The sequence below is a fragment of the Thalassophryne amazonica genome, chromosome 12 (assembly GCF_902500255.1).
Source record: "Thalassophryne amazonica chromosome 12, fThaAma1.1, whole genome shotgun sequence".
In the NCBI taxonomy this organism is placed as follows: domain Eukaryota; kingdom Metazoa; phylum Chordata; class Actinopteri; order Batrachoidiformes; family Batrachoididae; genus Thalassophryne; species Thalassophryne amazonica.
Genome location: NC_047114.1, coordinates 57,090,932 through 57,112,868, shown reverse-complemented (window position 1 = coordinate 57,112,868; position 21,937 = coordinate 57,090,932). Strand labels below are relative to the sequence as shown.

At 40.1% G+C, this 21,937-nt stretch overlaps 1 protein-coding gene across 1 annotated transcript; it reads left to right on the top strand.

The window, feature by feature from the left end:
• Nucleotides 1-1,751: 1,751 nt before the first annotated feature.
• Nucleotides 1,752-21,535, top strand: LOC117522454 (quinone oxidoreductase-like). The gene is given in 9 exon segments (XM_034183863.1): nucleotides 1,752-1,965; nucleotides 6,718-6,870; nucleotides 7,161-7,324; nucleotides 13,444-13,495; nucleotides 15,487-15,636; nucleotides 19,008-19,050; nucleotides 19,053-19,108; nucleotides 20,291-20,386; nucleotides 20,694-21,535. Coding segments are annotated over 9 exon segments (984 nt in total). The 5' UTR covers nucleotides 1,752-1,857; the 3' UTR covers nucleotides 20,856-21,535.
• The last annotated feature ends 402 nt before the right edge of the window (nucleotides 21,536-21,937 follow it).

Here is a 21,937-nt window from a genome sequence, read left to right as displayed (position 1 = left end):
TTTTAAATTAATGAAATAAATATATATATATATATATATATATATATATATATATATATATATATATATATATATATATATATATATAAAGATTTGCGGATGTTAATGCTGGAATTTACGGTCTCAAATTGAGTTTTACTGCCAACAAGTTATTTGCGACTGTAATCCAACATTAACGTCCGCTAATCATCAGACACAAGGGGGTTATTCCCATTCTAATACAATTCCATTGTTTGCTCAGTTTATTTTTCTGTAAGTAATTCGGTCTGCGAAGCTTACCGTAGCAACTGTGTCGTCATGCCAAACTGGAAATTCTGTGCGCAGATCCACAGATTCCTTCATCTCGGCAACTGCATTTAGTAATTCTGTAGAATCCACATCAATACTTTCGTATGGTACCTTAAATCCGCACATTCCAGGATCATCGTCACTCCGCCAGTTTCCCTCACTCTCAGCTGACGGCGCCATTATTGACACCTGTGCAGCAACGCGGTCAGGGCGCGGAGTTATACATCAAATGTGAAATCATTGAAATTTTGCCACCGTCTACTCGATATTTATGGTCTGAAATCTCACACAATTACCCAATCAGATTTGTGGAACAAATGTAATTGGATTAGAATTTGCTTTTTATAGATGATTTACTGCCCCCTGCTGGAATGGCGTATGAGCCCAGAATTTAATGATCGATGTCCATTGTTCACTGTTGTTACCTAATATCCTTAATTTTTCCCAAAATACTACTCCTATCAACTTTCCCTTAATAGAATGCCCCCTCACCCCCCAAGAAATTGGTCCGCCCTGCCTTCACTGCGCATGCATCATTTCGGAACTCAGCAGTGTCATTTCTTAGCGTCACTAGCATTTCACTGATTATCACCTTGTTTCTGTTTAAAACTGCACTCCAGTCATCATCTATGTCAGCAACAGATATCTGAAGTTTTTGTGCAACAATCACTTCCAGATAAATTCAGCATTATTTCGTAATAAAAGATGGCGGACTGATCAGCGCGCCACAGCACACTCTCACGAGCACCACTAGCTTAGCTTATAGCAAGCTAAAAGTGGACACTCTCGTTATGGCCGAACAACTGTCCAGTTTCTGGGTATTCTGTGTTAGTACACGCCCACGGCCTACGTGCTTGATGAATTTCTGCGCAAAAAGTAGTTCCCAGATAATTGTGATATATTCGAGTGAGATAATGAGTATATCTCATCGAATTCGATTCTAAAATTTACCAGTAATAAAATTATAAAGATAACTGAAGTTTTAAGAGTGGCCGTAATAAATATTTAAGAAACTTAAACTTTATGAGCAAGTTCACCTGTTATTGCTCAAGCACACTGTAAACATTTACATGATTGAGTTTGAGGGTTTTTTTTTGGAGGGGGGGTGGGGGGCTTTTCGGTCTGCGACACTGCCATTTTCAGCGAATAAATAAATAAAATAGCTGGATTTACATGCAGACTGCTAAACAGTAAATGCTATTTTGGCCTCAAGATAGCACCACGAGTCACGTGACCGTTTTTTTTTCCCGGTTCATCATGTCGCTTCTGTGCGCTGCATGTATGCGCGTGCATCGTGTTCTTTCGTAATAAAAGTACATATGATCTGTCCTTAAAACGAGATTATTGAGAAACATTCACGTTCTCCTTTTAACGAAGAGTAACTTGTTAAAAAGATAAAGCGAAGATAGTGGCGCTCGTGAGAGTGTAAGAGGCGCTAATGTTCCACTGAACGCAGATATTAACAGTAGAAGAAGAAATCCGCCCTCGGAAAAAAAAGAAAAAAGGTGTGGCTGCTGACGGTGTGTGAGATCTATTTTGTAAGTTGTGTAACAGTGTTTGTGTGCAGAAATGTCCGGCTGCAGACTGATGAAGGCAATCAGAGTGAGTGAGTTCGGAGCTCCGTCTGTCCTCAAGCTCTGCTCGGACGTGGCTGTCCCGCAGCCGGGACACAAACAGGTGCGGACCCGGACAGAAACCAGGACGAATCGAATAAAACACAAAACTTAACGTTAAGCTTTTTAAGGTCTTGTCCAGCAAAACTATTCACAGCTTGTGTTCGTGTGTTCTAACGTTTTTGCTGCCCTGTCAGATTGCACTTCCTTGTTAAAGTGCTGCTGCAAAGAAAAAAGTCGCGTTTTAGTGTTTGGCGCACGCGCACCTAGAGGTAGTAGGACTTCGGGATGGGACAAAAAAAAAAAATTGCAGATCGTGAGGATTTCTTTTTCTTTTTTGCAGAGGCCCACTGTTCTTAGTAGTAGTAGTTGTAGCATTTTTTTTTTCCAGTTATTCCTTACAAATCTTGAATAGCATTGTTTAAAGTCTGCACAATTTGATGAAATAGTCAACCGCAGTGAAATTAGTTTTACGTTGGATATTCGACAGATATTCGCTCCGGTTTTCCCTCTTTATTGCGGGTACACGTCCTCTTCGCTCCAGTTAAACCATTTTGCTCCGGCGACAGAGCGACTCTGAGCAAGCCACTCCCACATTTCAAGTGCGCCCGTATTGCAGACGTTACAGTAAACAAGCGGCGATAGAAGGCTACGTCAAGTACCAACTTCCTGTTTTCAAAATAAAAGTGATCTTCAAACCAGAGATACTGTTTAAATCTATTGAGGAGCGAAAATGTTAATGTTTACATTTAAAAATATAAACCAAATTAAAATGCAAAAACAAAAGGCGTATCTCATGCAACCAGCGGAGTACTGTGATTCCACATGGATTTTGAGTCAATTGATCACATGACCTGGAAGCTATTGAGCGAAAATGATATTAACACAAAATTAATAAAAAAATATGAACAACCTGTCAACAACCTGTCAGCTGAGCTGCTCAAGGCCTTTTATCATTGCTCCATCGAGAGTGTTTTAACCTATTGCATTACAGCATGGTTTGCAAACTGCTTGGAAAACAATAAGAAATCCATCAGACGAGTCACAAGAACAGCAGAAAAGGTCATTGGTCTCCCTCTGCCTTCATTGGATGATGTTTTTAGGAGTCTCTGCCTCCGCCGAGCAAGCAGTATTCTGCAGGACGGAACACACCCCTCACACCACCTTTTTTCTTTGCTTCCATCTGGCAGGCGCTATCTGGCCCTTGAAGCCCACACCACAAGGCTGAAAAACAGCTTCTTTCCTAGAGCTGTTACAGAACTGAACAGACATGCCCAAGCTTCAGTTGGAACAATTGCATTATTCTAATTAAAATAAGGGCGGACATGTGCAATAATTGTTTTTAATTATAGGTATATTTATTACTGTTTTTATGCTATTTAAGGTGTTTTATTAAGTTGGGTATTTTTACTGTTAATTGATGTTTTAGAGGGATATGTGCAGCATGGGATAAGTGTAATATGGGATAATGACAATGTGGGATCAGTGCAATACGAGTTATGCTTGTCTCCGAGCTTGCCCCCCTCAATCTCCTGATGTTTTTTTTTTTCTCAATATTTATTGAAGTACGAGGTCTGTCCGTAAAGTATAGGTCCTTTTCATTTTTTTCAAAAACTATATGGATTTCATTCATATGTTTTTACGTCAGACATGCTTGAACCCTCGTGCGCATGCGTGAGTTTTTTCCACGCCTGTCGGTGACGTCATTCGCCTGTGAGCACTCCTTGTGGGAGGAGTCGTCCAGCCCCTCGTCGGAATTCCTTTGTCTGAGAAGTTGCTGAGAGACTGGCGCTTTGTTTGATCAAAATTTTTTCTAAACCTGTGAGACACATCGAAGTGGACACGGTTCGAAAAATTAAGATGGTTTTCAGTGAAAATTTTAACAGCTGATGAGAGATTTTGAGGTGATTCTGTCGCTTTAAGGACTTTTCACGGTGCGAGACGTCGCTCAGCGCTCTCAGCCGCCGTCGTCAGCCTGTTTCAAGCTTAAAACCTCCACGTTTCAGGCTCTATTGATCCAGGACGTCATGAGAGAACAGAGAAGTTTCAGAAGAAGTCGGTTTCAGCATTTTATCCGGATATTCCACTGTTAAAGGAGATTTTTTTTTAATGAAAGACGTGCGGGCGGATTGCAGCGTCGGCTCGCAGCCGCCGCAGGAAAAACACCTCTGTTGGAAGCCTTGAGGACAAGTTGGAACATCTCCAGCTGAAACAATTTCTCATATACTCACTCCACTGAAAGCCATCAAAAGCCAACTGGATTTTAACAAATGGTTATCAACACAGAGGTGTTTTTCCTGTGCCGCCGCGCCGCGTCGGCTGCGTCCCGACGCGCGGACCCGTCCGCACGTCTTTCATTAAAAAAATCTCCTTTAACAGTGGAATATCCGGATAAAATGCTGAAACCGACTTCTTCTGAAACTTCTCTGTTCTCTCACGACGTCCTGGATCAATAGAGCCTGAAATGTGGAGGTTTTAAGCTTGAAACAGGCTGATGACGCCGCCTGAGAGCGCTGAGCGACGTCTCGCACCGTGGGAAGTCCTTAAAGCGACAGAATCACCTCAAAATCTCTCATCAGCTGTTAAAATTTTCACTGAAAACCAGCTTAATTTTTGGAACCATGTCCACTTCGATGTGTCTCACAGGTTTAGAAAAAATTTTGATCAAACAAAGCGCCAGTCTCTCAGCAACTTCTCAGACAAAGGAATTCCGACGAGGGGCTGGACGACTCCTCCCACAAGGAGTGCTCACAGGCGAATGACGTCACCGACAGGCGTGGAAAAACTCACGCATGCGCACGAGGGTTCAAGCATGTCTGATGTAAAAACATATGAATGAAATCCATATAGATTTTGAAAAAAATAAAAAGGACCTATACTTTACGGACAGACCTCGTATGTGTATGGGTGAGTGTGTTTGAGGGTGGTCATTGTTTTTGAGGATGCACAAGCAAATTTCGTGTTGATTGCTGTGCAATGACAATAAAGGTGATTCTGATTCTGAACAGATTTAAAATGTAAAAACAAGAAGTGTATCTCATGCAGCCAGTGGAGCACAGTGATTCCACACTGATTTTGAGTCAATTAATCACATGACCTGAAAGCTATTGAGCTAAAATGCTAATATTTACATATAAAAATTAATTAAAAAATATGAACAGATTTAAAATGTAAAAAAAAGAGGTGTATCTCATTGAGTCAGTGGAGTACTGTGATTCCATATGGATTTTGAGTCAATTAATCACATGACCTGGAAGCTATTGGGCTAAAATGCTAATATTTACATCTAAAAATTAATTAAAAAATATGAACAGATTTAAAATGTAAAAAAAAGAGGTGTATCTCATTGAGCCAGTGGAGTACTGTGATTCCATATGGATTTTGAGTCAATTAATCACATGACCTGGAAGCTATTGGGCTAAAATGCTAATATTTACATATAAAAATTTTATTAATATGAACAGATTTAAAATGTAAAAACAAGGTGTTTTTGTTTTTGCATTTTAAATCGTTTCATATTTTTAATTAATTTTTAAATGTAAACATTAACATTTTCGCTCAACAGCTTCTCAATAGCTTTAAACACTATCTCTGATTTCAATATCCCACCTTTTTATTTTGAAAACAGGAAGTTGGTACTCGATGTAGCTGTCTACTATCTCCGCTTGTTTACTGTAACGTCTGCAATACGGGCGCACTTGAAATGTTGGCGTGGCTTGCTCAGAGTCGCTCTGTCGCTGGAGCAAAGAAGAGGTTTAACTGGAGCGAAGAGGACGTGTACCCACAGTAAAGAAGAGGGAAAACCGGAGAGAATGTCTGTCGAATATCCAACATAAGACTAACTTCAACGCGGTAAATAGTCATTGAGATTATTGTGGGAAGTTTTGCGGCTATTATGTTAAAAATGCCTGGTCCTTTAATGTTTGAAGTATTTTGACATTGACAGTTTTTTTGGAAATTCAAATGAAACATTCAAAATGTTTTGTCGTGTTGACCTTTTGCTTCGCTCCTGAGACCCAGCCCACCCATTTTGTCCTCCATAGTGGACAAAAACAGTGAAAGATAAAGTTTTCCCTCAGTTCTCAGGAGGATAGCGCTTTTCCATCTGCATCAGATGCTCAAAGCGCTTTACAAATAATGGCTCTCATTCACCCCGATGTGATGGTGCTGCCATACAAGGTACTCACTCCACACCAGGAGCAACTAGGGGATTAAGGACCTTGCCCAAGAGCCCTTAATGATTTTCCAGTCAGGCTGGGATTTGAACCTTCCTTTGGTCTAAAGGCCAATGCTTTAACCACTAGACCATCACCTCCCCTATTCATGCGGTTGAACACAAATACCATGTTCAATATTTATGAATTGCAGCCACTTTTGTACACAGACCCTCTGTTTCCAGAGCCTATAAATAATTAGACTGATTCTTTATACAAAATCATTGTTACAGTTTTCTTTTGTTGAGTCCAGGAATGGATTCATGAAACCCAAATCAAAACCTCAGTGCAAACAGTTGAGGAGCTTTGTGAGGGAAATCATGAAGACATCCATGAAAACTGAAGGAATTATGCACTTCTCTAAATGTGACTGGACAAACTGCACAGTGCAGCTCTGTCTGTTGCACCACCATCACAACGTCACGGTTTAGTAACAGAATTTTTTTTTTTTTAAGAAAAATTTTGTTTAAAGAACTTCCTTCTCTGTTCCAAACCACCATGAGAGATATAGTATGTACTTATGTACCTGACTGATATCAGATGTTGGCTGACTTGTGGTTGTGGTGATTGCAATGTGTTGTCCTCTTTGTGTTCTGGTGTAGGTGTTGATCCGGGTGCATGCATGTGGCGTGAATCCTGTGGAGACGTACATCCGTAGTGGAGCGTACAGTCGTGAACCTGTCTTACCTTACACACCTGGCACTGATGCGGCTGGAGTGGTGGAGGCTGTTGGAGAGGGAGTCACCACAATAAAGGTCTGACAATAATATTTATGCCAACCACTGACTGCATCTGCTGGGCATTAGATGGCCTCACGATAGGCCATCCTGTTCAGAGATTCAATGAGAGCATGCTGTGGGATTTGCCAGTTAAAGGCTTTGGCTTTGTAACTTTTTTCACAAATTATAAATTGCAGTGTTCCTTGTTGTGCAAAATGTAAAGCTTTAATTTTACCAATGCTTAGTACAAATGCTGTCAAGTTGCCTAGAAGTGCAAATGCATGTTGGTGAGACAACAATAAGTTTTGTGCACTTGTGTTTTCCAGACAGGTGATCGTGTTTTTACCACAGCCACAGAGTCTGGAGCTTATGCAGAGTTCACTGTGGCAGCAGAAGACTGTGTCCGCACACTGCCGGATGTGTTAGACTTCACTCAGGGAGCGGCTATAGGGATCCCTTACTTCACCGCGTACAGAGCGCTGGTTCAAAAGTAAGACTGTGGTTATGAGCTTTGATTTCAGCTGTACTTTTTTATGTATTCAGCTCTGTGGATGCAAAAACTTCAAAGCTAGACAGCCTTTCAAATTTCACAAAACTTACAAAACTTTGTTTCTGCTGAAATCTAAGCATTATAATGTTGGGTTATTTTTTAAATGTTTCAAAATACAGCTCATTTTAATGAAGGGAACATATTTAAGCTGGGGGGGGGGATTCCATAATGAATATTTGCTTTTCTTTGTTTTCTGCAAAAGGTTGTGCATATGCATGAGGTTTTGAAATTACCGGAAGTTACTTTTGACCTCGTGTGTGGCGTGCGCACGCCCTTTGCACACTAACGTCTGTAAAATGTCTTTTAAATCACTTCAGATGTGTTATCTGGTTTCAAAAATAACATTGTTAGGTTTAGAAGTGTTTATTTTTTTGCTAACTTTTATGAAACATATGAGAAACATATTGAATTTATACAGAAACAAAGCTGTTTTGGAGCGTTTTCCACCATTTTGAGTTGTTTTGTTCGAGAGAGCAACCAGTGACATCACCAGCCGTTGTGTACTCTGGTTGGCTGTCCCCATGTGCTTCCCAGCATTCCTCATTCAAGTCAGGGGAGGGCCTCATATGATCTGTGACGTTGCTAGACTATATGGGTCGCTACCGTAAGTTCTTCAAGGCCATTTGTTCTTTTGCAATTTTTCCCTGCAGGGGATCTATTTACAACCCCTGGCAATAATTATGGAATCACCGGCCTCAGAGGATGTTCATTCAGTTGTTTAATTTTGTAGAAAAAAAGCAGATCACAGACATGACACAAAACTAAATTCATTTCAAATGGCAACTTTCTGGCTTTAAGAAACGCTATAGAAATCAAGAAAAAAAAATTGTGGCAGTCAGTAACGGTTACTTTTTTAGACCAAGCAGAGGGAAAAAAATATGGACTCACTCAGTTCTGAGGAATAAATTATGGAATCACCCTGTAAATTTTCATCCCCAAAACTAACACCTGCATCAAATCAGATCTGCTCGTTAGTCTGCATCTAAAAAGGAGTGATCACACCTTGGAGAGCTGTTGCACCAAGTGGACTGACATGAATCATGGCTTCAACACGAGAGATGTCAGTTGAAACAAAGGAGAGGATTATCAAACTCTTAAAAGAGGGTAAATCATCACGCAATGTTGCAAAAGATGTTGGTTGTTCACAGTCAGCTGTGTCTAAACTCTGAACCAAATACAAACAATATGGGAAGGTTGTTAAAGGCAAACATACTGGTAGACCAAGGAAGACATCAAAGCGTCAAGACAGAAAACTTAAAGCAATATGTCTCAAAAATCGAAAATGCACAACAAAACAAATGAGGAACGAATGGGAGGAGACCCGAACTGTAAGAAACCGCCTAAAGGAAATGGGATTTACATACAGAAAAGCTAAACGAAAGCCATCATTAACACCTAAACAGAAAAAAACAAGGTTACAATGGGATAAGGAAAAGCAATCGTGGACTGTGGATGACTGGATGAAAGTCATATTCAGTGATGAATCTCGAATCTGCATTGGGCAAGGTGATGATGCTGGAACTTTTGTTTGGTGCCGTTCAATGAGATTTATAAAGATGACTGCCTGAAGAGAACATGTAAATTTCCACAGTCATTGATGATATGGGGCTGCATGTCAGGTAAAGGCACTGGGGAGATGGCTGTCATTACATCATCAGTAAATGCACAAGTTTACGTTGATATTTTGGACACTTTTCTTATCCCATCAATTGAAAGGATGTTTGGGGATGATGAAATAATTTTTCAAGATGATAATGCATCTTGCCATAGAGCAAAAACTGTGAAAACATTCCTTGCAAAACGACACATAGGGTCAATGTCATGGCCTGCAAATAGTCCGGATCTTAATCCAATTGAAAATCTTTGGTGGAAGTTGAAGAAAATGGTCCATGACAAGGCTCCAACCTGCAAAGCTGATCTGGCAACAGCAATCAGAGAAAGTTGGAGCCAGATTGATGAAGAGTACTGTTTGTCACTCATTAAGTCCATGCCTCAGAGACTGCAAACTGTTATAAAAGCCAGAGGTGCAACAAAATACTAGTGATGTGTTGGAGCGTTCTTTTGTTTTTCATGATTCCATAATTTTTTCCTCAGAATTGAGTGATTCCATATTTTTTTCCTCTGCTTTGTCTAAAAAAGTAACCGTTACTGACTGCCACAATTTTTTTTCCTGATTTCTTATAGTGTTTCTTAAAGCCAGAAAGTTGCCATTTGAAATGACTTTAGTTTTGTCATGTCTGTGATCTGCTTTTTTTCTACAAAATTAAACAACTGAATGAACATCCTCCGAGGCCGGTGATTCCATCATTTTGCCAGGGGTTGTAGTAATTTTTTCAGACAGCATGAATTTTGATCATTGGCAATGTCATATTATGAATCCCCTATTTAAAGGCTAATAAATAAAATTATAGTGGTGCCAAAGAAATTTTTTTTTTAAATGAATTTAATCTTAAAAGCTCAGTGGCGGTATGCCTTTAAGACACCTTGTAGAAGGGTAACTGATGAGCAGACTGTCTTCACATCTGAATGTAGTTAACAGTCTGCGTTATTGAATATCCTGTTCTTATTACATACTTTTGCACATCCAAAAGTTATTTCTACAGATACGAGTTGTTTCTGCACACCTGTAAATGTTATCTCTTGAAAAAACTGAGAAATTTGAATTTATTATGCATAGTTTTTGTCACACTCCTACATGGGCTCAGGTAAAAGCTGTTAATTATGTAAGTTTTATATCCACTGTGCACACTGTCTGCATGCATCATATCCAAGTAATACATGTGTAATTTGTCTTGTGCTGCACACATTTGAAATCATTTCTTTCTAATGTTGACTTCTCAACTAATCTCCATTGGGGGAACAAAATTGTGATGCAAACAGTGGCATACATTGGTCAGATTTTAAATACTTGGTTATTGAAACTTGCAGTTTCTTCAGTATTTTTTTCTTTTTGTAACTCCTCTGTAATATGGTTCTAACTGCTTGGTTCTGCAATATGAGTGAGGATTTCTCACGACCTTGAAATGAAAAATGTTTGGGAAGTGAATGTTGAATTCCCCAGCTGCAGACAGTTGTGATTGGAGTTTTATATACACACACTCATCATGAGCATGAATGTCATGGTAATTTGGGGCTTTTAATGCTGTCTTTGAACTGTTCGTTTGCCAGGGTGGAATGATTGTACAGCATACATCATTAATGACTTTAAAAAAACAGGAATTGGGTGCACAAGTTTCAATTTATTTTGGATCTTCTCTAATCTACACAGGGTCAAAATTATACATACAGGCTCAAATATATACATACATTCAATTAAACCTTTTGATAAGTGGTGCTGAAGGTTCTGCAGTGTCTTACAACATGATACGGTCAAGGCCTATTAACTCCTCGCTGGTGATAATGACTGATAGTTTCTCTTTTCTAGTATAAAAATTATTTGTTTGACAGCACTCATTGGACCAATTCTCAGAACAATGGGAAAGAACAACTCAGTGAAGATCTATTAACACTATTTGTGAAGATCTCTTGCAGCCATTTATAAACAACTGCAGATTCCAAGATCAGAAATTTTAAAAAAGTATACACAAGTGCAGTTTAGTTGGATGTGTCACCCCTTTGCCAAGTTCTGAAATAAGACCCAAACTGTTACCCTCAGATGAAAGGAAACTGGTAATGGCCCATTCACATTCTGATGATAAGCCCAGATTTTACTGCTGACCAGTGCAGAGGTCCGGCAGGAGCTACGGCAGTGTCAATCAGGCAACACTGATGTTCGTAGTGGTCACGGAAAACATTTCAACATGCTTCAAATCTTCATTCATGCTACAACACCGGCAAGAGTTGTGGTTGCTACCACTACATCACCTCTGCTTTTACGCTGTTACTGCTCTATTGGCCCCTGCCGCCCTCTGCTGGCAAACATCAGAGACTGTACTGGATGCATCACTTCCTCTGGATCCCTTGGCATTGAAGAAATATATAGAAATATGAAGGAATGTGCAGAACTGGTCTCAACAATGCACCAATAGCAAGCGACGCAATTGCAGAGTTATGTTGAGTTTATCTAGGCAACGTCACGTAATGTCTCAAACGTTGACTTGTCATTCAAAGCGCATATTAAACAAATATGTAGGACTGCTTTTTGCATTTACGCAATATCTCTAAAATTAGAAAGGTCTTGTCTCAGAGTGATGCTGAAAAACTAATTCATGCATTTATTTCCTCTAGGCTGGACTATTGTAATTCATTATTATCAGGTTGTCCTAAAAGTTCCCTGAAAAGCCTTCAGTTAATTCAAAATGCTGGATCAGGTGACCCTGAACCATCCCTTAGTTATGCTGCTATGGACGTAGACTGCTGGGGGGTTCCCGTGATGCACTGAGTGTTTCTTTCTCTTTTTGCTCTGTATGCACCACTCTGCATTTAATCATTAGTGATTGATCTCTGCTCCCCTCCACAGCATGTCTTTTTCCTGGTTCTCTCCCTCAGCCCCAACCAGTCCCAGCAGAAACTGCCCCTCCCTGAGCCTGGTTTCTGCTGGAGGTTTCTTCCTGTTAAAAGGGAGTTTTTCCTTCCCACTGTCGCCAAGTGCTTGCTCACAGGGGGTCGTTTTGACCATTGGGGTTTTTTGCGTAATTATTGTATGGCCTGCCTTACAATATAAGCGCCTTGGGGCAACTGTTTGTTGTGATTTGGCGCTATATAAATAAATTGATTGATTGACTTGCACGATCAGCTCCTTCCAAGCTACGGTACTGCTCCTAAGGATAGTGTTTATAAAATAGGTAGCTGACATTTTTTTCAAGGGTGGTAATAAATTGTACAAGTTTCCATAATGAGTTGGAATGGTGTGCGGAGTTCTGAATGTTTTTGGAACCTTAAACCACATTTTCCTGTCGTTACATAACTTTTTTAATGTTAATTTACTGTCTTAATTATTTATGAAATGTTTAGGTTCTTGTTATCATATACACATTATGATTTGATCTTATTTCTATGTTTGTCATTTGATTTTTTAAATGGACCACAATGAAAATAAGTGTTTTCACTTTCTTGTGTCATTCATGTATTTTTATATTATGTACTTACATTGAACTTACTAAATAAAATCATGCACTCACGCTTTTAATATAAAGATGATTTACCACCCCCTGCTGGAATGGTGTGTTAGATCAGAATGTAATTAGTAAGATTAGGTAATAGCTGTAGTTTCTCAAAATACATAAGCATACCAAATGTCAGCTGTCCTCGGTTCATGCGTGGTTTGCATGCATATGTGTGTGTAACATCGATCACAGACAGAGAGGTTCTTGTCTTTTCTGCATTCTAACACAAACAGGTGCTTCTATTTTTAGACACAGAGGGTGGCAGAAGACATCAAATGCAATATAAATTTCACTCATGGTAACAGCAACATGACACTTAACTGAACTGACTAAACCAATCAAACTACAAAAAAAACCCAAAATCAATAACACTAACATGAACCACAATAACATTTCAAACACCAAAACCCCATGGTGCATTGCAGCACAACATCCATTGTTTACTGGTTGCTAAAATCGCTAATTTCTCAAAAAATACTTGTCCTATCAACTTTTCGCAGCGTTCATCCTTGACCCAAAATACATAAGCATACCAAACGGCAAAATGTCAGCTCTCCCCAGTTTCTTTGTGATCTAAGCCATATATACCCACACATGCACACAGAGGCCACTTGGCTATTATAATATAAATGATGCACTTTTAGTTGTTGTACTGATCCATTACTGTAGATCATGTTTTAGTGTATTTATTTTCAGTATTTTGTCTGTATTATTGTTTGTATGAACCATGTGCTGGCAAATATATTTTCCCTTGGAGATTAATAAGTTTTTCCAATCCAATTTTTATTCATAAGACCCCTCACTCCTGTTACTACATACCTGTACTTCCTTTGTTAGCAGAAGGAAGCAGACATTATTATAATCTATACATGTATACCTGAAAAGTATTATATACAAATATTGTAGATTTACCTTTGGGCAAGCCAGGTGATGGGACTATTTTGTCCATTGCAGAGGCCACGCAAAGCCTGGAGAGACGGTCCTCATCCATGGAGCCAGTGGAGGGGTGCGTTTTTCTTTGTCTGTCTCTCATTTAGCTCTCTGGTCGTACACAAGCTGAATTAGTCTCTTCTCTTCCAGTCATCCTCTGCGTAATGTGCACATATCCACCCCATTTATATTAATGTCATTTAGTGCAAGTACATGTCAGTTAATCTGTCTGCGAATTACTCACTGAACACATGCGTGAACATCGGGCAGCGCTTCTTTGCAGCCCATGTTGATTTCAAAGTCTTTGATTCAGTTGACCAGGCTGTTTTGTGGGACATCCTTGGAAATTGGTAGGACCCCCAAAAAGTTGATGGTCCTCTGAGTGATGTACACAGTGGAGGCAGAGTCTCCCGACTTCCTTCCATGTGAATTCTGACATTTGTCCGAAATGTGTTTCTGGCTCCAACACTGTTGAATGCTTGCATGAAGTGGGTGTTGGGTAGGGTTGTGGAATCCAGCAGCTTAGGTGCCTTTGTGAGGAAGGGTTCTCTGGCTTTGAATTTGCAGAAGATGCTGTGATCTTTCTCAAATCATTGGATGCCTTGATTGCAGCATTTGGGAAGTGGCGTAAGGAGTTTCAGTGAATGAGCTTGTAATTGTACTGAACTCAGATTGATCCAGGCTGTCAGTGACTTGTGGACTCATCCATCAGAGGTCTATATGTGGGTGATTCTTAGACTACGGCACTTATTATGTCCTTTGATCATATTGTATGAAAAACAGAAAAAAGTGGAAATTTCACACTTTTATAGTTATCTCTACAATGAAAGTGTGTTAAGAAATTTGTTCTAGTAGTCTATGATGACTTTTTCACCTTTTTTCAGCATTATTATATGCAAATATTGTCGTTTTGTGCTTGTCCCACACCCAGACTTTTGATCTTCAATGATAAAAATGAATGGTAAAGAAATGTTTTTTGTAATGTTTTAAAATATCTCTGAATAAATATCAGTAAATAATCAAAACTAATTGGGGTATTCAATGTCATACAACTGTTGTGATTTTTTTAAACAAAATGTAGTTGTCCCACACTATTGCCGTAATTTCCACCACAACACTGTAATGTCCCTTTAAACAGTTTGTATGAAAGATTGTTTGGGTAGTTTCTATGGAGATAAACAGTGACATCAGAGCACATGTATATAGCGCCAAATCACAACAAACAGTTGCCCCAAGGCGCTTTATATTGTAAGGCAATGGTGTGGTGGAAATTACATTTACAAGGCCAATAGTACCCGTAGTTAAAGAATCACCCATGTATGTGGTGAAAGTGTTGAACTTATGGAAAGCTTTGGTTGTCCCTCAGCCCTTGATGTCGAACATTCCTTGGAAGAGCTCATGGAAGGTGAAGTTGATGTACAAAGGTGTTTGATAATGCCAGTAACTTTGGATAATGAAAATCCAGCTCTAGGACCCTGTTGCTTCTGTCTTAATGCATGCTTGTGAAACTTCAGCGATGTCTGTGACTCGGAATACTTGTACCATTGGAGTAAAAAATCTGCAATGACATTTTTGCAATATAACTGACAGCCCATGTTCCCCCAGACTGTGTCAGAAACAGTCATGTCCTCCTGCAGCATCACTACTGTGAATCAGTCTGTATGAAGCTCACTTGAAACTAACCAGTTATATGTTAATGCAGTCGGACACTTTAAAGTTGTGAATATGAAGACTGACTACACAATAGTGACTTTTTTAATAGAAGATTTAGATTGCGATGAACTGTATCTAATTATAATAAGTATGTAAGAATATCATGTCCATAAATCTCACAGGGTGTTGTATTCCAAAGTTTGCACAGTGTACTGTTTATTCATGACAAAATGTAACTCATAACACGCATAAGTACAAGTTAACCGTTCACTTGACAGTTTTGCCTTTTATTCAAAATTCAAATAATGGTCTTAAAAAAAAGGCTGCATGTGTTATGACCTGAAAAAGAGGCTAACATGGATTAATTTGAAGGATTTAACCAGTCATAGATTTTAACTGTCTGTATGTGTTTAGGTGGGTGTGCCGGCATGTCAGTTGGCCCGGGCTCTGGGTCTCACAGTCCTCGGAACTGCAGGGACAGCTGAGGGTATGGAACTGGTTCTTAACAGCGGAGCTCATATGGCCTTCAATCACAGAGAAGACGGATATACAGACAAAATCATGGTACACAGCCTGCAAGAAGACCAAACTCACTCACTCATCTTTAACCGCTTATCCAGGATCGGGCCGCGAGCGCAACAGCTCCAGCGGGGGACCTCAAACTTCCCTTTCCCAGGCCACATTGACCACCTCTGACTAGGGGATCCTAAGATATAATCTCTCCACCTAGTTCTAGGTCTTCCCCAGGGTCTCCTCCCAGATGGCTGTCCCTGGAACACCTCCCTAGGGAGGCGTCCAGGGGGCATCCTTACCAGATGCCCGAAAAACCTTAGCTGGCTCCTTTCAACATGTAGGAGCAGCGGCTCTACTCTGAACTCCTCACCCTATCTCTAAGGGAGACACCTATTTCGGCCGCTTGTGCTTGCAATCTAGTTCTTCTGGTCATGACCCAACTCCCATGACCATAGGTGAGAGTAGGAATGAAGATTGACCAGTAGGTCGAGAGCTTCGCCTTTTGGCTCAGCTCCCTTTTTGTCACCAGTACGGTAGAACAAATGGAATACAGTCCCTGCTGTGCCGAGTCTCCAGCCAATCTCATGCTCCATTGTTCACTCACTCGTGAACAAGACCCCGAGGTACTTGAACTCCTTCACTTGGAGCAAGACTGCATTCTCTACCTGGAGTAGGCAATCCATTGGTTTCCTGCTGAGAACCATGGTCTCAGAATTTAAGGTGCTGATTCCCATCGCAGGCGCTTCACACTCTCCTGTGAACCGACCCAGTGAGTGTTGGAGGTCACAGGCTGATTAAGCCAACAGGAGCATATCATCTGCAAAAAGCAGTGATGAGACCCTGAGCCCACCAATCTAAAGACCCTTCTCCCCCTGACTATGCCTCGATATCTCGTCCATGAATATTACAGGGTTGCTGACAAGGCGCAGCCCTGGTGGAGGCCAAACCCCACCGGAACCAAGTCCAATCTACTGCGAGGACCCAAACAGAGGTCTCACTTTTGGTGTACAGGGATTGGATGGCCCTGAGAAGGGACCCCCTCACTCCATACTCCCGCAGGACCTCCCACAGTGTCTCCCGGGTACCCGATCATACACCTTCTCCAAGTCCACAAAATACACGTAGACTGGATGGGCATACTCCCAGGCCTCCTTCAGGATCCCTGTGAGAGTGAAGAGCTGGTCAGTTTTCCATGGCCAGGACGGAACCTGTATGTTCCATTTCAATCTTAGGTTTGATAGTCGAACCTTGAAGCGGAACCAAAAGAGGAAGACCAAAACTATTTCCGGTAAATACAGTTCAATCATTTAATCAGTCATCCCTCCCATCCCTGGTTCTCAAGACCAGGTACCTAAGGTGGCTTTACTCTACTCTTTTCTACTCTTCTATTTTACTCTTCCTTTTTAGATATTTAAATATTCCTTAGTATACTAGCATAGTTCCACCTTAGAATTGGAATATAATATATAAGATATACCTTACTGAATTTTCATGGGTGCAGCTGTTGGAACAAAATGGACTTTGTGTATTTGTAGGGGCATCTTGTTTATCCATGTCTGAGATGATCATGTTGTACAACTTCAAATCACAAATGACAGTATGAAAATGCACATTAAAAAAAAGCAGTTGTCCTATTTCATTTGACTTTTGTTTCATTGCAGACATTATGAACCAAAGATAAATCACATTTTGTGTTGCAACTTCATTCATATTACACACATCCATTCCTGCATTTACAACCTGCAGTACATAAAAAAAGCAACACCCAAGTGCAATTTTTTTTCTCTATCAGAATCAAAACATCACTTTTACAGCCAGGTTTCTTGAGACACATCAAGGGATGGACACATGAACATTTCCAATCACTGAATATGTCTTGGACTTCATTTACATCAATCATTAAGACATACAAACTGCATGGTAAATCTGTGTCAAGTAGGCAGTTCTAAAAAATTGATTTGCCAAGGAAACCAATGAGGGAAGCCACCAAGAAACTCAGACAGCTCTGAAGGAGTTATAGGCTTCTGTGGTTGGAGAAACTATACCATCATGTAACTTTTGCCTGTTGCTTCACCAATTATACAGCTTCATGATGATATAGAGGATGATTTTCTCACAATGAACATGCAAAAGTTCAACTGCAGTTTGCCAGAAGACAGATGGGAAACCCAGTCCTGGATTTGAAATGTTCTGTTTTATGATCCTTCTCTACTCCAGCATGACACTCTCAATGGAGATGCAACAGGCAAATGTTGCACCAGTCCCTGTTCATCACTCACATACACAGAATGTCATAATTGTTTCAGAGCTGTCATGCATGACTTGGCTTTTTTTCCCCCTTATCTTCTTCCAGTCTGGCCACTCATATTTGGAAACCTTCCTCCTTGACACAGATTTACCATACAGTACCTCACTGTTCATATGTCCATCTCATGACTTGTCTCAACAACATTGGCTTTAAATAAATTAACCCGTCCCAACGTTTTTTTGAATGTGTTGCAGGCTTTAAAATGTAGGGAATAGATGCAAATTAACAAATGAAATGAAGTTTTTTTTTTTTTTTTTTCCATCTGAGAAATATAGCGAGGATCCGCCCATCCTGTCCATGGCTGATGCTGAGACCCTGATTCCTGCTTTTGTTTCTTCTAGACTAGATTATTGTAATGTTCTATTTTCAGGGTACCACAGTCCAGCATTAGGGGTCTTCAGCTGGTTCAGAATGCTGCCGCCAGACTTCTGACACGTAGTAGAAGGTCTGAACATATCACACCCATTTTGACATCTTTGCACTGGCTCCCTGTCTCTGTGAGAGCAGGTTTTAAGGTTTTGTTATTGACTTATAAGGTTGTTCATGGACTGGCGCCATCTTATCTGGTTGATCTGGTGGAACTCTACATGCCGGCCCGGGCTTTGCGGTCGCAGGATGCGGGACTTCTCTGTGTTCCCAGGGTGAAGAAGTCAGCAGGTCAAAGAGCCTTTTCGTATCGTGCACCCACCCTGTGGAACAGTCTTCCTGCGACCGTGAGGCAGTCTGATGTCTGTGGACATTTTAAGTCAAGACTCAAAACCTATTTTTATCTCTTTCTTATGGATAGTTTTTATTTTTATTGTTTTATTCTTTTACTTCTGGTTTTATTTATGTATTGAATTTTTTATTCATTTTAATTATTTATTCAATTTTATGTGGACTTGTTTTATGTAAGGTGCCTTGAGACAGCTTTTGCTGTGATTTGGCGCATTATAAGCTAATTAAATTAAATTAAGTTGACCACACAAAACATGAAATATCTTGGGCTCATTGTGTCTGCAATGAAATATAAGTTAAAGTATGTAAATGTAAGAATCACTGCGGTTTTCTTGATTTGGATGCTAGCTTTTTCTGATTTGGGGCTGTAGTAACACTGAGTGTGTGTTTATTCCAGGAAGCCACAGAGGGCCATGGTGTAGATGTGATCATAGAGATGCTGTCAATATCAACCTCAGCAAAGACCTGAAGATGTTGGCCTATGGAGGACGTGTTATGGTCAGTAGAACTACACATCTGTAGTACAACACTGTGCTGCTGCAGATCACTTTACTGTTACAGTTCATTGCAGCTCCACATTGTGACCATATTAAACTTTTTTATTAACCTCTCAGCCTGTAATAGTCTGAAAGGGTGTTGTTGTCAACTCGGTGGTTGGGTAGGTGGGCGAGCATTGGGTGACGAGTTGGCTCGTGCAATTGGTCTGGAATAGAGAGGCCTTGGGTCACCAACTTACAGGATGAATTTGAGGTCAAGATCACAAGCTAAAAGGTCTTGCTAAAACCAAAAGAAATCTGCTACCAAGGGATTTCATTGCCATGGAGGCTTTTGGGGTAGCACCCACAGCCACTAGTATTTTTAAAAATGCTTTAATAGTCATCCTTTATGCTTCAACTCTTTTTTTTTTAAAATTTTCCATTTCTATCACTTTTACATTTTGTTTCTGGGTGATTCTTAGACTACGGGCACTTTTATGTCCCTTGATCATATTTTATGAAAAAAAGAAAAAGGGGAAATTTCACACTTTTATAGTTATCTTTACAATGAAAGTGTTTGAAGAAATTTGTCCTAGTAGTCTATGATGAGTTTTCACCTTTTTTCAACATCATTATATGCAAATATTGCCGTTTTGTGCTTGTCCCACACCCAGACTTATGATCTCAATGATAAAAATGAATAGTAAACAAACGTTTTTTCTAATGTTTTAAAATATCTCTGAATAAAATATCAGTAAAATAATCAAAACATAACTGGGGTATTCATGTCATACAACTGTTACAACAAAATGTAGTTGTCCCACACTATTGCTGTAATTTCCACCACAACAATCAATGTCCCTTTAAAAAGTTTGTATGAAAGACTGTGTGGGTAGTGTCTATGGAGATAAACAGTAACATCAGAGCACATGTATATAGCGCCAAACACAACAAACAGTTGCCCGAGGGAACTTTATATTGTAAGGCAATGGTGTGGTGGAAATTACATTTACAAGGCCAATAGTGCCCGTAGTTAAAGAATCACCTTCTATGTTCATACTTTATGTTTGGGGCAATGTCAGAAGTCTAAATGTGATTACATATTAGTAATAGAACTTTGAAAGTGTTTCCTTAGCTGTGTGTCATTGGAGCTTCTTGTATATTTTGGTACGTGGGCTCATCTGCCTTAGTTTTTTCTCTTTAGGTGGTTGGTTGCAGAGGCTCCATACAGATCAACCCAGAGACATGATGGTCTAAAGAGAGCAGTGTCACCGGGGTGGCTCTTTTCTTCGCCCGACCAGTAGGAGAACACATCGTACACACTCACACTTGACTTTATGGCTTTAAGTGGTCTACCTTCACACGTAAAGGACAGTCTGTTTGCACAAGCAACCAGTCCAAATGTTATCAGTTGGCATGGCTTTAGTAAGGGTTTTGAATTCATGTCCTTTGTGTGTACTTCATTGCAGTGGCAGATGGGATTCTCAGTCAACATACAAAGTGGATACTGTCAGATTGAATTCATACAAATGGGTCAGAAGCTCTAAACATGTTGCCCACATTTACTCTAAACCTTCTGTTATGTATCCTCTTTCCTCTTCACTCAGGAGGAGAAGGAAGTGTGTGCGGCGCAGCTCTATGCTGGGATGGAAGCCGGTTGGCTGCGTCCAGCTGTTGGGTCCAGATATCCCCTCGAAATGGCCGCCAAGGCCCATGAAGACATTATGAATTGTCCTGGAGCTGCCGGGAAGATGGTCTTAACCATGTGATGACCAGCTAAGTCACAGCTCACCAAGTATGCATCTGTGTGATTTAAGAAAAAGAAAAAAAGGTGGTGGTGTGGTGGTGGTGGGGGGGATTGGCTCCAGCCCCCTGTGACTCTTAACTGGAGTAAGCAGGTATAGACAATGGATGGATGGGGAAAAAGCATCAGTTATGTGACCTTTGTTTTGATCTTTTCAACACAGCTTTTGAAAGTGTCCCTCAACAAAACTGAGGTTGATGAGGTGTTTGGCAAATGTTTTTATTCTGTTCAATCACATTCAAGTGTATGTTTAAATGATCACATTTTTATGATTTCCAACTGTGTATCAGTACATGTTTAATCATGATGATAACAGATGTTTTTGATTGACATGTCTAAGCAGTTTTGTTGACTCTTCCTGTCACAAAATGTACCTGGTCAGGGTTAGAGAAATATTTTGAGCCTACTGGTCAGGACCAGTAGCACCAATTTTGTTACTGGTCCTCCTGGTCCAAGGTAGTGGCCCCGGGTAACTGGAAGCTCAGAGCCTCCGACGGTGAGCCTCAGCGTGGCATTAACCACCACATCATGCTCATGTATTCAATCAATATTGTATTTGTAAATTTAGCCCATGATAAGAATGCTTTATTTTGTGTTGAATGTATGAAAATAAACATTTTCTTTCATGATCCACTGCTTTTATATGAATGTACTGTGCATCTTTTACTGCACTTTTGGGACAAGGCAGTTTATTCTAAATTTAAGAGTTAATTCGTTTTTAGAGCCAGTTTTCTCGAGAAATGTCAGGGGATGAAAACACAAACATTTCCAAGTCACAGAATATTTCTTAGACTTTATTTACATGGATCATTCAGAAATACAAACTGTGGTACTTTATGGTAAATCTGTGTCAGGTAGGCAGTTCTCAAAAACTAAATGATAATACTGGAAGGAGACAAGTGAGGGAAGCCACAAAGACAACTCTGGAAGAACTTATGGCTTCTGTGGGTCTGAGTGATGAAACGTGAAATAGTGCAACATTTTTTTTTTTTTTTTTTTTTGTCCTTGTTTTTACATATGTCCCAACTTATTCTGATTTGTGGTCAT